Source organism: Chlorocebus sabaeus, chromosome 23, assembly GCF_047675955.1.
Source record: "Chlorocebus sabaeus isolate Y175 chromosome 23, mChlSab1.0.hap1, whole genome shotgun sequence".
In the NCBI taxonomy this organism is placed as follows: Eukaryota; Metazoa; Chordata; class Mammalia; order Primates; family Cercopithecidae; genus Chlorocebus; species Chlorocebus sabaeus.
This window is the reverse complement of record NC_132926.1, coordinates 11542919-11561061: the sequence shown is the minus strand read 5'-3', so window position 1 is coordinate 11561061 and position 18143 is coordinate 11542919. Positions and strand designations below refer to the sequence as shown.

At 37.7% G+C, this 18143-nt stretch overlaps 1 protein-coding gene across 2 annotated transcripts in view; it reads left to right on the top strand.

Moving 5' to 3' along the window:
• The window catches only part of RANBP17 (RAN binding protein 17), a 425055-nt gene that overhangs the window by 6970 nt on the left and 399942 nt on the right, over positions 1-18143 (top strand). For both annotated transcript variants that reach the window (XM_073010527.1, XM_008015284.3), the window contains exons 2-3: positions 7602-7748; positions 11318-11408. In XM_073010527.1, the coding sequence (XP_072866628.1) occupies positions 7602-7748; positions 11318-11408 (238 nt within the window). The remainder of the gene's footprint in view (positions 1-7601; positions 7749-11317; positions 11409-18143) is intronic.

Here is an 18143-nt window from a genome sequence, read left to right as displayed (position 1 = left end):
AGCAAAGGACATGATCTCATTCCTTTTCATGGCTGCATAGTATTCCATGGTGTATATATACACCACATTTTCTTTATCCAGTCTATCATCAGTGGGCATTTGGGTTATTTTCATGTCTTTACTATTGTGAATAGTGCTGCAGTAAACATATATGTGCATGTATCTTTACAACAGAATGATTTATATTCCTTTGAGTATATACCCAGTAATGGGATTGCTGGGTCAAATGATATTTCTGGTTCTAGGTCCTTGAGGAATTGCCACACTGTCTTCTACAGTGGTTGAACTAATTTACATTCCTACCAACAGTACAAAAGCATTTGTGTTTCTCCACAGCTTGGCCAGCATCTGTTGTTTCTTAACTGTTTAATAATCACCATTCTGACTGGTGGGAGATGGTATCTCGCTGTGGTTTTGATTTGCATTTCTCTTATGATAGTGATGCTGAACTTTTTTTCATATGTTTGTTGACCACATAAATGTCTTCTTTCGAGAAGTGTCTGTTCATGTCCTTTGCCCACATTTTTTTTTTTTAATGAGATGAAGTCTCGCACTGTCGTCTGGGCTGGAGTGCAATGGCACAATCTTGGTTCATTGCAACTGCTGCCTCCTAGGTTCAAGCGATTCTCCTGCCTCAGCCTCCTGAGTAGCTAGGATTACAGGCGCCTGCCACCACGCCCGGCTAATTTTTGTATTTTTAGTAGAGACAGGGTTTCACTATGTTGGTCAGGCTGGTCTCCAACTCCTGACCTCGTGATCCTCCTGCCTCCGCCTCCCAAAGTGCTGGGATTACAGGCATGAGCCACCACGTCTGGCCAGTACCTTTGCCTACTTTTTGATGGGGTTTTTTCTTGTAAATTTGTTTAAGGTTCCATGTAAATTCTGGATATTAGACCTTTGTCACTTGGGTTGATTGCAAAAATTTTCTCCCATTCTGTAGATTGCCTGTTCACTCTGATGATAGTTTCTTTTGCTGTGTAGAAGCTCTTTAATTAGATCCCATTTGTCAGTTTTGGCTTTTGTTGCAATTGCTTTTGGCAATTTAGTCATAAAATCTTTGCCCATGCCTATATCCTGAATGGTATTGTCTAGATTTTCTTCTAGAGCTTTTATGGCTTTGGGATTAAAGACTTTGGGATAAGTCTGTAATCCAGCTTCAGTTAATTTTTGTATAAAATGGAAGAAAGGGGCCCAGTTTCAGTTTTCTGCATATGGCTAACCAGTTTTCCCAGCACCATTTATTAAATAGGGAATTCTCTCTCCATTGCTTATTTTTGTTAGGTTTGTCGAAGATCAGATGGTTGTAAATGTGTGTTCTTATTTCTGAGGTCTCTATTCTGTTCTATTGGTCTGTGTGTCTGTTTTGGTACCAGTACCATGCTGTTTTAGTTACTGTAGCCTTGCAGTATAGTTCGAAGTCAGGTAGTGTGGTGCCTCCAGCTTTGTTCTTTTTGCTTAGGATTGTCGTGACTCTACAGCCTCTTTTTTGGTTCTATATGAATTTTAAGGTAGTTTTTTTCTAATTCTGTGAAGAACGTCAATGGTAGTTTGATGGGAATAGCATTGAATCTGTAAATTACTTTGGGCAGTATGTCCATTTTCACAATATTGATTCTCCTTATCCATGAGGATGGAATGTTTTTCCATTTGTTTGTGTTCTGTCATTTCCTCGAGCAGTGGTTTATACTTCTTCTTGAAGAAGTCCTTCACATCCCTTGCTGTATTCCTCAGTATTTTTTTTTCTTTGTAGCAATTGTGAATGGGAGTTCATTCATGATTTGGCTCTCTGTCTATTGTTGGTGTCTAGGAATGCTTGTGATTTTTGCACATCGATTTTGTATTGTGAGACTTTGCTGAAATTGCTTATCAGCTTAAGGAGTTTTTGGGCTGAGATGATGGAGTTTTTAGATTGTAGGATCATGTTGTCTGCAGAGACAATTTGATTTTGTCTCTTCCTATTTGAATACCCTTTATTTCTTTCTTTTGCCTGATTGCCCTGGTCAGAACTTCCAATACTGTGTTTAATAGGAGTGGTTAGAGAGGGTATCCTTGTCTTGTGCCAATTTTCAAAGGGAATGCTTCCAGCTTTTGCCCATTCAGTATGACATTGGCTGTGGGTTTGTCATAAATAGCTCTTATTATTTTGAGATATGTTCCATCAATACTTAATTTATTGAGAATTTTTAACATGCAGGGTTGTTGAATTTTATTGAAGGCATTTTCTGAATCATTCTATTGAGATTATCATGTGGTTTTTGTCATTGGCTCTGTGATGGATTATGTTTACTGATTTGCATATGTTGAACCAGCTTTGCATCCCAGGGATGAAGCTGACTTGATTGTAATGGATAAGCTTTTTTTTTTTTCCTTTCTTTTTTTGAAATGGAGTCTTAACTCTGTCACCCAGGCTGGAGTGCAGTGGCACAATCTTGGCTCACTGCAACCTCCACCTCCCGGGTTCATGGGATTCTCCTGCCTTAGCCTCCCGAGTAGCTGGGACTACGGGCACGTGAAACCATGCCCGGCTGATTTTTGTGTTTTAGTACAGATGGGGTTTTGCTGCGCTGGCCAGACTGGTCTTGAACTACTGACGTCAGGTGATCCACCCACCGTGGCCTCCCAAAGGGCTGGGATTACAGGCGTGAGCCATGGTACTAGGCTTGGACAAGCTTTTTGATGTGCTGCCGGATTTGGTTTGCCAGTATTTTATTGAGGATTTTCACATCGATGTTCATCAGGGATACTGGCCTGCAGTTTTCTTTTCTTGTTGTGTCTCTGCCAGGTTTTGGTATCAGGTTGATGCTGGCCTCATAAAATGAATTAGGGAGGAGTCCCTCCTTTTCAGTTGTTTAGAATAGTTTCAGAAAGAATGGTACCAGCTCCTCTTTGTACCTCTGGTAGAATTCGGCTGTGTCTGATCTTGGGCTTTTTTGTTTGGTAGGCTATTTTTTTACTACTTCAATTTTAGAACTTATTGGTCTAATCAAGGATTCTACTTCTTCCTGGTTTAGTGTTGTGAGGGTATATATGTCCAGGAATTTTTCCATTTCTTGTAGATTTTCTAGTTTATTTGCGTAAAAGTGTTTATAGTATTCTCTGATGGTAGTTTGTATTTCTGTGGGGTCAGTGGTGATATCCCTTTATCATTTTTATTGTGTCTATTTGATTCTTCTCTCTTTTCTCCTTTATTAGTCTAGCTAGCAGTCTGTTTTATTAAGTTTTTATAAAAACCAGCTTCTGGGTTCATTGATTTTTTTTTTTTTTTGAAAGATTTTTCGTGTCTCTATCTCTTTCAGTTCTGCTCTGATCTTAGTTATTTCTTGTCTTATGCTAGCTTTTGGATTTCTTTGCTCTTGCTTCTCTAGTACATTTAGTTGTGACGTCAGGGTATTGATTTGAGGGCATTTAGTGCTATACATTTCCCTCTTAATGCTGCTATAGCTGCAACCCAGAGATTCTGGTGTTGGCTCTTTGTTCTCATTGGTTTCGTAGAATTTCTTGATATCTGTGTTAATTTCATTATTTACCTAGGAGTCATTCAGGAGCAAGGTTGTTTAATTTCTATGTAGTTGTGTGGTTTTGAGTGAGTTTCTTAATCTTGAGTTCTAATTTGATTGGGTTGTGGTCTGTGAGACTGTTATGATTTCAGTTCTTTTGTATTTGCTGAGGAGTGCTTTACTTCCAATTACGTGTTTGATTTTAGAGTAAGTGCCATGTGGCATTAGAAGAATGTATATTCTGTTGTTTTGGGGTGGAGAGTTCTGTAGATATCTATCAGGTCCCCTTGATCCAGAGCTGAGTTCAAGTCTGAATATCCTTGTTAATTTTCTGTCTTGTTGATCTACCTAATATTGGGAGTGGAGTGTTAAATTTTCCCACTATTATTGTGTGGGAGTCTAAGTCTCTTTGTAGGTCTCTTAAGAACTCATTTTATGAATCTAGGTGCTCTTGCGTTGGTTGCATATATATTTAGAATAGCTCATCATGTTGAATTGTTCCCTTTATCATTATGTAATGCCCTTCTTTGTCTTTTTTGATCTTCGTTGGTTTAAAAGTCTGTTTTGTCAGAAACTAGGGTTGCAACCCTTGCTTTTTTTTTTTCTTTCCATTTGCTCGGTAAATTTTCCTCCATCCCTTTACTTTGAGCCTATGTGTGTCTTTGCATGTGAGATGGGTCTCTTGAATACAGTACACTGATGGAACTTGACACTCTGTCCAATTTGCCAGTCTGTGTTTTTTTATTGGGGCATTTAGCCCATTTACATTAAAAGTTAATATCATTATGTGTGAATTTGATCTCATCATCATGATGCTAGGTTGGTTATTTTGCCCATTAGTTAATGCAGTTTCTTCATAGTGTGCTTTGTCTTTGTATTTCAGGATGTTTTTGCAGTGGCCAGTACCAGTTTTTCCTTTCCATATTTAGTGCTTCCTTCAGGAGCTCTTGGAAGGCAGGCCTGGTCGTAGCAAATTCCCTCAGCATTTGCTTGTCTGAAAAGGATTTTATTTGTCCTTCTCTTATGAAGCTTAGTTTGGCTGGATATGACATTCTGGTTTGAAAAATCTTGTCTTTAAGAATGTTGAATATTGGCCCCCACTCTCTTTTGGCTTGCAGGGTTTCTGCAGAGAGATTTACTATTAGTCTGATGGGCTTCCCTTTGTAGGTGACCTGGCCTTTCCCTCCTGCTGCTCTTTATATTTTTTCCTTCATTTTGACCTTGGAGGATCTCATGATTACGTGTCTTGGGGTTGATTGTCTTGTGGGGTATCTTACTGGAGTTCCCTGTATTTTCTGAATTTGAATGTTGGCCTCTCTTACTAGGTTGGGGAAGTTCTCCTGGATGATATCCTGAAGTGTGTTTTCCAACTTGGTTCCACTCTCTCTGTCTCTTTCAAGTACTTCAATCAGTCATAGGTTTGGTCTTTTTACATAGTCCCATAGTTTCAGAGGTTTTGTTCGTTTCTTTTCATTCTTTTTTCTCTGTCTGTCTTATTTCAGCAAGATAGTCTTCAAGCTCTGATATTCTTTCTTCTGCTGCATGGATTTGGTTATTGATACTTGTTTATGCTTCACGAAGTTCTCGTGCTGTGTTTTTCAGCTCCATCAGGTTAGTTATGTTCCTCTCTCAAATGGTTAGTTAGCAGCTCCTGTAACCTTTTATTTTGGTTCTTAGCGTCTTTTCATTGGGTTAGAACATGCTTCTTTACCTCAGTGAAGTTTGTTATTACCCGCCTTCTGAAGCCTACTTCTAAAAATTTGTCCATCTCATCCTCTATCCAATTCTGTGCCCTTCCTGGAGAGGTGTTGCGATCATTTGGAGAAGAGGCACTCTGGCCTTTTGGGTTTTCAATATTCTTTCGTTGATTCTTTCTCATCTTCATGAGTTTGTCTAGTTTCGATCTTTGGGGCTGCTCACCCTTGGATGAAGTTTTTGTGGGGACTCTTCGTTGATGCTGCTGTTGTTGTTTCTGTTTGTTTTTTTTTTTCTATAGCCAGGTCCGTCTTCTGTGGGGCTGCTGCGGTTTGCTGGGAGTTCACTTCAGGCCCTGTTAATCTGGGTCGCTCCTATACCTGGAGATGTCACCTGAGGAGGCTGGAGAATGGCACAGATGGGTGCCTGTTCCTTTCTCTGGGATCTCTGTCCTCGAGGGCCACCGACCACTTCCCTTGGCTGGGAGTAGGGGCTCCCCTGCCCTGTGTGGCTCTCAGGTGGGCCATTGCACCACCTTGCTCTCCTCCCTGTGGGTTACCCCAACTGCCTAGTCAGTCCTGATGAGAGAACCTGGATACCTTGGTTATCAGTGCAGGATTCACATGCTGTTTTGGTTCGGAGCCTCTGATCGCCACTGCTTCTAGTTGGCCATCTTGGCCCCTTATTTTTGTATTTCTTACCCTGGAGAAAACAAGATAATTTTTATGTATTCATGAACCATAAATATTGTATGCATTTTACTGTTGTGAACAGTATGTAGTAGTAATCTGGGCTTTTTGGGCTAATCTAGGTGGGGGAAATGTTTAAAATGTGGTTCATTTGAGGTTCTTTATCTTAATTAGCCTATTTGAAATCTTACTTTTGGACTTCTGTGTTTACTCTAGCAGGAAATTTCCAAGTCTGGGATGCTGGGCTCTGATGTAGATAGGGAAATGGAAAATGCTATAAAAGAGCTAAGAAGGAGAGAGGAAGAGACAAGTAAAAAGAATAATGGGAGCTGGAGTAGGTCTCATTTTGATGTTAATTGTGTATTCCTTTTTCTGAGAAGGTATATGCACGTGCACGTGAGGGAATGTGTGGGCTAGTGTAGGTATAAGGTTGCCGCATAAAATTCAGGCTAGAAAGGACAAAAAAAATGGCATTTTTTAAAATGAATATCCCATTACTTTCATATGCCTACCTGACTTTGAAATCTGTGCCAATATTTTTTCTTTCAGATAATAATTCTCTAATTCAAGTTTAAAGTGAGGTAATTTGTTTTCAGAAGACCTCTTTAACAAAAAAATTTTTAAGCTGGAGAGGAGTGATAAACTCATTTTCTGATTCTTTTTTTAGATGGTTTCCATGTGTCACATGCCGTCATATGAGATTAGATTTATATCATCAAGATAGGATTGTAAACACAACACTTTAGTCTTTATGCTTATAAAATATGAGCGTTTAATATAACTGGTTATTACATTGCTAGAAATACCCTGGGATCAAGTCAGAGTTCCTGAAAATCATGCAGCACTTTGAGTTGTTGGTTCAGAAGCTCCAAATCAACGTATAACAAAAATAATATATATATTTTTGAGACAGGGTCTTGCTCTGTCCCCAGGCTGAAGTACAGTGATGGTATCATGGCTCACTGTAGTCTCGACCTCCCAGGCTCAAGTAGTTCTCCCACTTCAGCCCTCTAGTAGCTGGGACTACAGGCGTACCCTACTATACCCGACTACTTTTGTTGTATTTGTAGAGGGGATTTTGCCATGTTGCCTGCAGTGGTCTTGAACTCCTGGGCTCAAGCGATCCTTCCGCCTTGGCCTCTCACAATGCTGGGATTATAGGCATGAGTCACCATGCCCAGCCTTAAATTCTTAAAATTTGAGAAAGAATATAAATGTGGTTATCTGCAACTTGTGCGTGATCATTTCCCCCCATCCATCTCCCTAGCTTCATCTGGTATCTCCTTGCTGTGTTTATCAGCCTCACTAACCTTTAATGCTTTGAAATTACTGAACTCCATTCTACTGAAGGACCCTGGTAAATGTTCTCTCTTTGCCTGCCTGGACTACCTTCTAGTCTTTTTAAAATCTGATTCAACGTTGTAGGTCTCAGCATAAATATTATTTCTTCAGGCGTACCTTTCCAAATCCTTGTTGTAGACAAGTTCTCCCTTTCTTGTATTTTTCCATTGCAGAACTATCAATTTGTAAGTAAATAATTTGGGGAGTAAGAGATGGGCCTGTTTTGTTTGCATCTGTATCCCCTAGTAAGTAGTTGTGTTTCAATAAACATGTATTGAATTAATGAATACACATGTGATATTTGTATCCCTTTTTTTGTGATTAAATATTTACCTTATTTTTTTCATTGAAGTAAAATATTAATTTTTTTTCTTTGAAGAGTTTGGCTGAATTGGAAGTGTTATGTACTCATCTCTACATAGGGACTGATCTTACACAAAGAATAGAGGCTGAGAAAGCACTCTTGGAACTTATTGACAGCCCAGAATGTCTGAGCAAGTGTCAACTTTTATTAGAACGAGGCACAGTAAGTATTTGGTAACAATGATTAACCATGAAAGATCAGTAGACGTATGTCATTGTTAATGAACGCCTGTGTTAGCAGTGGTAACTGATAGATACTGCCACATGGTTTTTTTGTTTTTGTGAAACGGTAGTTTCACTGTTAAAGGGATTAATCAGGAAAAGAATTGGAAAACCTGGAAAGCAAACTTAGGGAGGAGCCAGGAAATGAAGTAGGAATGAATTGAGATAGTTTCTTGATTACTATTGGTCTCTTTTTATGTCTCATATTAGTGGGCAAAAATTACATTTTTAGAAAGTTGACTAACAACTTTAAAAAACCTAGATAGGGGAGGCAGATTGTAATTACCTCAGAAACATGAAAGGATGATTCGAAAGCATGCTGATTACCTCCTGCCTGAGTCCCATCTAGATATTCGTAGTCTAGACATTCATATTCATTTAGTAAAATATTTAAATGTCAAACCAGGCACTGTACTGCTTACTTGATTTATGTACATGAATTAAAGTAGCTCTTTGTTTAGTTGGAGAGGCAGATATATAAATAGCTATGAAATGATTGCAGTAAGAGACTGTGTGTTCTAGAGCAGAGTTGGCAAACTTTTTCTGGAAGGGTCAGATAGCAAATATTGTAGACTTTGTGGGCCAGGAGACAAAATGGAAGATATTTAGTAAGAACATCTATAGAAAGAGAAAAAACAAATGTCTACAAAGTTTTATTGATGAGATTCAAAATATAATAATCTGATACAGATTTTTTAATAATACAGGTCTGTTACTGAAGAGAATAGAACTGTTTTTTTGGTGGATAAAATTTTGCTATTAATAATTGGAGTTTAGAGTTGTTTTCTATCATCAACATTGATTGCAAATGTTCATATGTTAATGCTGATCTATAATGAGATTTTACATATTTTATATTTGAAAATATCTTTTCACATAGATAGGCACTGCCAAATACTAATATCAGTCTATGAGCATATGATTATAATTAAGCACATTCATCGTTTAGAAGGCATTTTAAAAATTATGTTAAATCATGATATTTGCCTTTTAGCATGTCATTATACTGCAGATTGACCACTTCCAATTGAAGATTAGGTGGGAGCTCTTAATTGCACAGTTAAATGGATTTTATAATATGGAAATTGCCTTTACACTTGCATCAAGTTCTGAAGCTGGAGCTGTAGTTGAAGCTCAGAAAATATATCTCTGAATAGAGATCTCACTACTTGTTTTAACTTTCGACAATGTGGGAAGTATATAAAGCTGCCTGACATTACTTGCAATTCAAATGACGTTATCAAAATGGCTTTACTGCAGTATAAGTTCTGCATATAGGTTCTAAGCACTTTTTAGGCAATTTTGTAATTTTAAGTTGAATTTATTAAGGAACGTTACCAATTTTGCAGCAAAAAGTAAGTTCCAAAGCCATTTAGTGTTGAACAATGGTGACTTGGTTGTCTCATTCAGAAAATTTAGCTTTATCCCTAAGCTAAAAAAATAGCAGTGAAACTTTATCACTGATAAGCTATTAAACTATTGTGTGATGAGACAAGTGAGAATATTATTCCCAATACAGAATATTCAGATACTGCTTCTTTATCTTACAGAAATGAACAGAACTGAAGTTCACAAAAGTGAATGAAGTCCACTGTTAGCAATACTGATTCATTAACTTAAAATAGATTCATATATTTACCACACAGTATCTGCCGGTGAACAATATGGTGAATAACCATAGGCTTTAAACGTGTTACATTTTTCACAAGCTTTGTAAATTTGTTCAGCTAAGCCCTTTTCTGCTCCATATGTTTTTACCACTAGTGTGACATATCGTAGCAGATTCTACTTCAGTTTATATTGAATTAATGTGTCCTCAACTTCTTTGAAAATATTCTGGCCTGTAGTTCTCCCACAGTCTTCATAGAGCCCAATTCTTTAGTTGCGTCACACTCAGCATTGACTTCTAGAATAAACAGATAGTAAGTATTGGTAACATTAAGAGTATGAGCGTTATGAGAAACATCTGTCCACTCATCAAGACTTAAGGAGAACCTTTCCAAATCATTTGTCTTGTTTTCAAATTGACTTTTGATGTTGTTCCAATGTCTTCAACTCTTTGAGAATTTGTTCCCACCAGAAACTAGTAATCTTATTTTCTCTGCACATATAACTTTGGCTGCTATAATAAAACAATGATGATTTAATTAACTCATCATTGGTAAATGGCTGTGTGATTGACTAACAAATGAGCCACTTGGAAACTTTGGTTGCAGTCTCATTTTTTATATTTGTAAAGACAGTCTACTATGATGAGATAATCAAATTTTCTATTTTTTCTGACTTTTGATTTCCTGAGTTGGGAATATTTTGATGGGAATATTGGGGATATTACTTGGTCTGATATTGTCAGTGTGTATTATATTCTTTTAGGACAACCATAGTACCATTGCATAAAAAGCACATTGTTTTGCCATGTAATCAATAAAAGAATAGTCCACACTCCTTTGTGCCTTAAAAATTAGATATTTGAAGTCCACTTTTATCTTTTCTTATTTTGATATGATAGACATACGCTGGTAATAATAAAAGGTATGTGTCATGTCATGACAACACCCATGGCTCTCTAGGCACTGTAGAGTTGTGCCTACCTCACTGCAGTTTATGATACTCTGAGCAGCAGTAGGAAGCACTGAGCGCCACGTGTGGTCTCTGTCTTAACTATTCAATTCTGCCATCATGGCATGAAAGCTGCCATAGGCAGTGTGTAAATGAATGAGCGTGGCTGTGTTTTAATAAACTTTTATGGACACCAAAATATGGATTTCACATATTTTTCTGTCACAAAATATTGTTATTGTTTGATTTTTTTGAACAGTTGAAAAGCTGTTTAAAATTGTAAAAAACATTCTTGGATCACAACCTATGTAAAAACAGGCAGGATTTGGTCAGGGGCCATAGTTTGCCAGCCTCTGGTCTAGATTAAAAAAGAAGGAGTGTCTTTGCAAGAATTTCTAGGAGGTGGAGTGAATACGTGAACCAAATTTTAAAGAGTGAGCATGCATTTAGAGGATTTGAGTACAGTATTAAGATAATTGGGGGCCAGAGAGAATATAGTCAGACATGGGTTTCAAGGAACACGGAGGTCAGGGTGGGGAAGATATGGAAAGGAACCTGAAGGCTATCATGGTCAGAGCAAAGTCAAGAATGGAATCAGATGAATTTGAAGAGATAATCAGAGGCCAGATGGTGTACGGCTGTAGACCATGGTAAGAGTACTGTATTTTATTTGAACTTACTTAGTAATTTATTTCTCCTGTTTGCTTATTGTTATTTGAGATGACTGTCTATACCTCCCTCAACTAATGATTTCTTATGAGAGATTATATGCCTGTGTATGTGTATCCTTTTCTGTATATATGTATCTCAAATTGACGTATTTTATCTATTGTAAATTTGCCTGTTTGGAAAACTGGAAGAATTTCTGCTATTGCTCAGAAGAACATTTCTATCACAATGCTTTATTTTAATTTCATTTATGATAATAATAAATAAAATTATTCTTTACAGACATCCTATGCTCAGCTCCTTGCAGCAACATGTCTTTCAAAACTTGTCAGCTGTGTCAGTCCTTTACCTGTTGAGCAGAGGATGGACATCAGTAAGTGGCTTATTATGCTTTTTCACTAACTGTGCTTTAAAAAAACCTCTTCTTTTAAATATACTAAAGTGTTACTAGGATTGCAAATTTTTTGAGTCTGTCATTTTTTAAAACACGAGTATCAAGTCTCATTTACTCATCTATTGATGAACAATGTTGTGTTACATAAAGCAATCTCTAATCAAAAAAGCTTTTTTTTTTGAGACAGAATCTCGCTCTGTCGCCAGGCTGGAGTGCAATGGCGCAATCTCAGCTCACTGCAAGCTCCGCCTCCTGGGTTCAAGCAATTCTCCTGCCTCAGCCTCCCAAGTAGCTGGGACTACAGGTGTGCGATACCATGCCCAGCTAATTTTTGTATTTTTAGTAGAGACAGGGTTTCACCATGTTGACCAGGATGGTCTTGATCTCTTGACCTCGTGATCTACCCGCCTTGGCCTCCCAAAGTGCTAGGATTGTAGGCATGAGCTACCGCGCCCGGCCAAAAAAGCATTTATTTAATAGTAAACAATAACTAGCATTTTGTGTACTATTTGTTAAGATTTGTGCTATCTCATTTTATCCACCAAATAAGATTTTTGAGTTATCCTCATTTCACAAATGAGGAAATTAGATTTGCAGACAGGCTTTGTCATGTGCCCAAGATCACACAACTAGAAAGTAGTAGAGTTATGATTCAAAACTCCTCTACCTGTTTAGAGTCCAGGCTCTTAGCTATTATCTTAACTTGATATGCAACTGAATGACAGGACAGAATTCAGCTCTCTAGTGTTTTTCAGGATGCTGTATCAAAATCATTTGGCATATATGTAAAATAAAAGCAGGTTCTTATTAGGAAGATAATTTATGTATGGATAAACAGTGCTTGGAACTGTACTTGAAAAAATGATTCTGTAAAGTAGCAGTATGTTTTTCAGAGTTAATGTATTTTAAGTTTTTGTGTGTATGTAAGTAGTTTGCATTTCATATGGACAAAATTGTAATAATTGAGGTATGGGGTGTTTTTGGTCATCTTTGTTCATATTAGAAATAGATGGTTGACTCATTTCTGTTGTTCAGCCTCAAGGTTAACATAATTTATATTTATCAGAAAACTTAAAATGTATGTGATGGATCTTTAGGTTTAAATTTGAATGATCGAAGTCTCAGAATGATACATTGTTTTCCTCTATATTGACTGTTATTTCTGTAAGCACTCTGAGTCTTAGGTACTGCAGAAAGCCTTGAGAAAGATTTATCTACTGTTGAACTTTACTTAAGAAAGCAAAGGAAAGGAGTTTACAGTTTTACAGTTTTAAAAATAAGGGTTCAAATAATATAAAACTAAATCATAAAACTTGTGATTTTGTTTATTATACTTTTCCACACACACCTTTTAAATATATTTAATTTTTTTAGAGCAGTTTTGGGTTCACAGCAAAATTGAGCACAAAGTACAGATAATTTCCCTATACCCTCTGCTGCCACACATGCACAGCTTCCCAACTATTAACATCCTGCACCATAGTAGTACATTTGTTACAACTGATGAACCTACATCCACACATCCTCATTAACCAAAGTCTGTAATTTACATTAGGGTTCACTCTTGGTGTTGTATTTCTATGGATTTTGACAAATGTGTTAATACAATGACATGTATCCACCAATATAGTATTATACAGAATAGTTTTACTGCACTAAAAATTTGCTGTGTTCTCTGCCTGTTCATCCCATCCTCCCCCAACCCTGATCTTTTTACTGTCTCCATAGCTTTGCCTTTTCCAGAATATGATATAGTTGGAATCATACAGCCTGAGGTATCAGTCATACATGCAGGCTTTTCAGATTGGCTGCTTTCACTTAGTAATATGCATTTAAGGTTCCTCCATGTTTTTTTCATGGCTTAATACCTCATTTCTTTTTAGCACTGAATAATTCTTCATTGTCTGAGTGTACCACAGTTTACCCATTCACTTACTGAAGAGCATCTTGGCTGCTTCCAAGTTTTGACAATTATGAATAAAGCTGCTATAGACATACACATGTGGGTTTTTATGTGCCCATTTTCAGCTCCTTTGGATAAATACCTTAGAGCACAATTGCTGGATCATATGTTAAGAGTATGTTCAGTTTTATAAGAAACCACCACACTGTCTTCCAATGTGGCTGTACCATTTTGCATTCCCACCAGCCATGAGTGAGAGTTCCTGTTGCACCACATCCTTGCCAGCAGTTGACATTTTCTGCATTTTGGCTATTTTGATAGATGTGTAGTGGTATCTCCTTGTTTTAATGTGTGTTTCCCTGAGAACATATGATATACAGCACCTTTTTATGTGCTTATTTGACATCTGTACAGTTGACCCTTGAACAATGCAGATATTAGGGGCTTTGACCCCCTGTGCAGTCAAAAATTCACTTACAACTTTTGACTCCCCCAAAACTTAACCACTCATAGTCTACTGTTGACTGGAAGCTTTACCAGTAACATAAAAACAGGCTGACCAATCCATATTTTGTATGTTATATGTGTTATATACTATATTCTTTGAATAAAGTAAGCTAGAGAAAAGAATATTATTTGGAAAATTATAAGAAAGTTAAAATGTATTTACTATTCATTAAGTGGAAGTGGATCATCATAAAGATCTTTATCCTTACCATTTTCACATTGAGTAGGCTGAGAAAGAGAAAGATGAGAGATTGGTCTTACGGTCTTGGGGTGGCAGAACTAGAGGAGGCAGGAAAGGCAGGAGCACTGGGTATAACTTTATGGAAATACATTGTAATTTCTGTCTGACTTTTTTGCTTTTTCATTTCTTTAAAAATGTTTCTGTAAAGTACCAATCCTTCTATGTTCCCTTTAAATTCAGTGCCTGTATCGTAGAAAGGTCCATGTCATAAAAGAAGTCGGAATAATGGAAACGTTTCTGCCAGGTTGTCTAATGTTAATTTTTTTTTTTCCTGGCACTGCTGTTTCTGCTACATCTTCTACCTAATCATGTGGCACTGGTTCAGATGCACTCATCTCCATGAAATCATCTTCTGTAAATTCTGGTGTTTCTTTTGTTAGATTCCCTAGTAGGTGTAGGTTTCTCCCTTGTGTAAAACTAGCAATTTATAGGAAACTGTGATCTTTCTTTCAAATGAGGAATGTCTGACAGGCTTAGACCTTTTGTCCCCTTTACTTAGAGTTGAAGTTAGTAAATCCTTAATGGCTTTTTAGTAGCAGACTTCCAAAAGATCCCGGATTTTTAGCATACTTTTAATTTCAGGTTTTCAGCTGACTTTAGCTATAGTATACAGTAGGTTAAGACTCATGTCTATGACTTTTACTCGAAGAACAGCAGTAAAGTACAGAAGTCTTCTATATTTAGCCAAGATTTATTTCAGTAGAAGATAATCTTCTCTGACTACTCTTTGAGATTGGAATAAGCCTTTAAAGATAAACCTTAAAATTCTCATTTTATGGTAATATCGTCCATTTCAGTTCCTTAGGTTTGGCATAGGAGATAGTGACTGTACTGGTGTGTGACTCTCTTCCTGGAGATTTCTTCCTGAAAAATGTAAGAGTTGTTGGTAAGAGCAGACTTGCACTGATGATAGTTGATCTCTGGTCTACAAAGATTTTGTAACTCCTTGGAAAGCCTCTTATAATCATTCTTGACCTCTTTGTAGCTAAAAATTTAGAGTAGTTGAAATCTGTAGGAATGCACTTCTGGGGGCCAAAAATGTGACTGACTTGGGAACAATTCTTAAACTGATTAGCTGGAATATAGTTTTGTGAATTTATTGCACTGATCCTGTACCTTGTGGTTATATTTGTCCCTATTACAGAAGTGTTGTTTTGTCTTCTTTAATATTGCTTGTAAACAGTAGTGCCCATTGAAACATATTTGATTTTTTTTAAATGTTTCCTATGAAAACTACCTATCAGTTTTATTAGATCTTGAATTTCTCCAAGATCCGTATCTTGAAACTTTCACTCTCCACCTTTTTTTTTTTTTTTTTTTTTTTTGCCATATCCAGTCTCTTTCATGATTTCCTCGATTGGCTGTGTTGTAAATCCTGTGAAGTCATGTACAACATCTGGACAGAGCTTCCTCCAGCAGGAATTTATTGTTTCAGGCTTGATGGCTTTCATGGGTTTTTCTGTAACAACAATGGCATCTTCAGTGGTAAAATCCTTCCAGACTTTCATGAATGTTCTCTCTGTGGGAGTTCTCTTCCATAGTGTTGACAATCCTTTTTATACAGTACCGTGTGTCATGAGCTTTGAATAAAGGTCCTTATGACCCCCTAATTTAGAGACTAAATTAGAGATGTGTTTGGGGGCACATAGACCACTTTAATGTCCTCATTGAACTCATGGGGTTCTGAGTGGCCAGGGACATTGTTCAATATGAAAAGAACTTTAAAACGTATTCCCTTACTGGCAAGGTACTTAGTAACATCAGGGACAAAGCATCTATGCCTGGCTAATTTTTTGTATATTTTTTGTAGAGATAGGGTTTCACCATGTTGCTCAGGCTGGTCTCGAACTGCTGAGCTCAAGCGATCTACCTGCCTCACCCTCCCAAAGTGCTGGGATCATAGGTGTGAGCCACTCTGCCCAGCTACATCCGAGTTTTTAAAAAATGTCGTAAATCTCCAAAAAATTTTCCGATATATTTATTGAAAAACATCCGCGTGTAAGTGGTTCTGTACAGTTCAAACTCATGTTGTTCAAGAGTGAACTGTTACCTTCTTTGGAGAGGTATCTGTTAAGGTCATCGGCCCATTTTTTTCAGGTTGTATTCTTATTTTTGAGTTTTAAAAGTTCTTTGTGTAGTTTGGAAAACGGTTCCTTTGGTATGTCTTGTGCAAATATTTTCTCCTGATCTGTGGCTTTTTATTCTCTTGACAGTGTCTTTTGCAGAGCAGAAATTTTTCATTTTCATCACAGAGTTTACCTTATTCATTCTTTCTTTCATGGATCATGCCTTTGGTGTTGCATCTAAAAAGTCATCACTGAACCAAGGTCACTTAGATTTTCTCTTATTTTATCCTCTAGGAGTTTTATAGCTTTATATTTTACACTCAGGTCTGTGAACCATTTTAATTTTTGTGAAGGGCACATAGTCTGTGTCAAGGTTCCATTTTTCCGTGTGAATGTCCAGTTGTTCCAGCACTATTTGCTGAAAAGACTTTTTTCCATATTTAAAAGACTCATAACATACTTTGTTATTCCCTTTGCCCCTTTGTCAGAGATCAGTTGACTATATTTATATGGGTCTATTTCTGGGTTTTTTATTCTGTTCTGTTGATTGACATCTTAGCTGGTTTTGTGCTGCTGCCACAGAATACCTGAGACTGGGTAATTTATCAAGAAAGAAATGTATTTCTTTCTTTTTTTTTTTTTTTTGAGATGGAGTCTTGCTCTGTCACCCAGCCTGGAGTGCAATGGTGCTATCTTGGCTCACTGCAAGCTCTACCTCCCATGTTCAAGCAATTCTCCTGCCTCAGCCTCCAAAGTAGCTGGGACTACAGGTGCGTGCCACCACGCCTGGCCAATTTTTTTGTATTTTTAGTAGAGATGGGGTTTCACCGTGAGTTAGCCAGGATGGTCTTGATCTCCTGACCTCGTGATCCACCTGCCTCGGCCTCCCAAAGTGCTGGGATTACAGGCGTGAGCCACTGCGCCTGGCTGAAAGAAATGTATTTCTTACAGTTCTGGAGGATGGAAAGTTCAAGATCAAGGGGCTGGCATCTGGTGAGGGCCATCTTGGTGCATTATCCCATGGTGGGAGGGCAAAAAGAAGGCAAAAGAGAGTGATAAAAGGGGGCTGAAATCCTTTTTAAAGGAACCTACTCCTGAAATAATGACATTAAACCATTCATATGGGCAAAGCATTCTTGGTGTAATCATCTCTTAAAGATCCTGCCTCTTGGGCCGGGCGCGGTGGCTCACGCCTGTAATCCCAGCACTTTGGGAGGCCGAGGCGGGCGGATAACAAGGTCAGGAGATCGAGACCATGGTGAAACCCCGTCTCTACTAAAAAATAGAAAAAAATTAGCTGGGCGCAGTGGCGGGCGCCTGTAGTCCCAGCTACTTGGGAGGCTGAGGCAGGAGAATGGCGTGAACCCGGGAGGCGGAGCTTGCAGTGAGCCGAGATTGTGCCACTGCACTCCAGCCTGGGCGACAGAGCGAGACTCTGTCTCAAAAAAAAAAAAAAAAAAGGATCCTGCCTCTTAAGATGTTACAGTGGCAATTAAGTTTCAGCATGAGTATGGGAGGGGACAGACATTCAAACTGTAGCCGTTGATATGTCATTTGATTACTGTAGCTTTATGGTATGCCTTGAAGTGGGGTAGTGTCAGTCTTCCAACTTTTTTCTTCTTCAGTATTGTGTTGGCTATTTTGGGTCTTTTGCCTCTCAATATAATTTAAAATAAAGACAATTTTTTTTAGAATCAGTTCATTGATACACACAAAATACGGGGATTTTGATTGGGATTGCATTGAATCTTTGGATCAAGTTGGAAAGTACTGGTATGTTAACAGTATTGAGTTTCCTGTCTATGAACATGTAATATGTATTCATTTATTTAGATCTTCTTTGGTTTGTTTTATTATAGTTTTGTAATTTTCCTCATATGGGTCTTGTACATGTTTTGTTAGATTTAAACCTAAGTATTAATATTTCATTTTTGAGGGTATAATGTAAATTATTTTGTGTTTTATTTCAAGTTCCACTTGGTGGTAAAGCAGAGTGA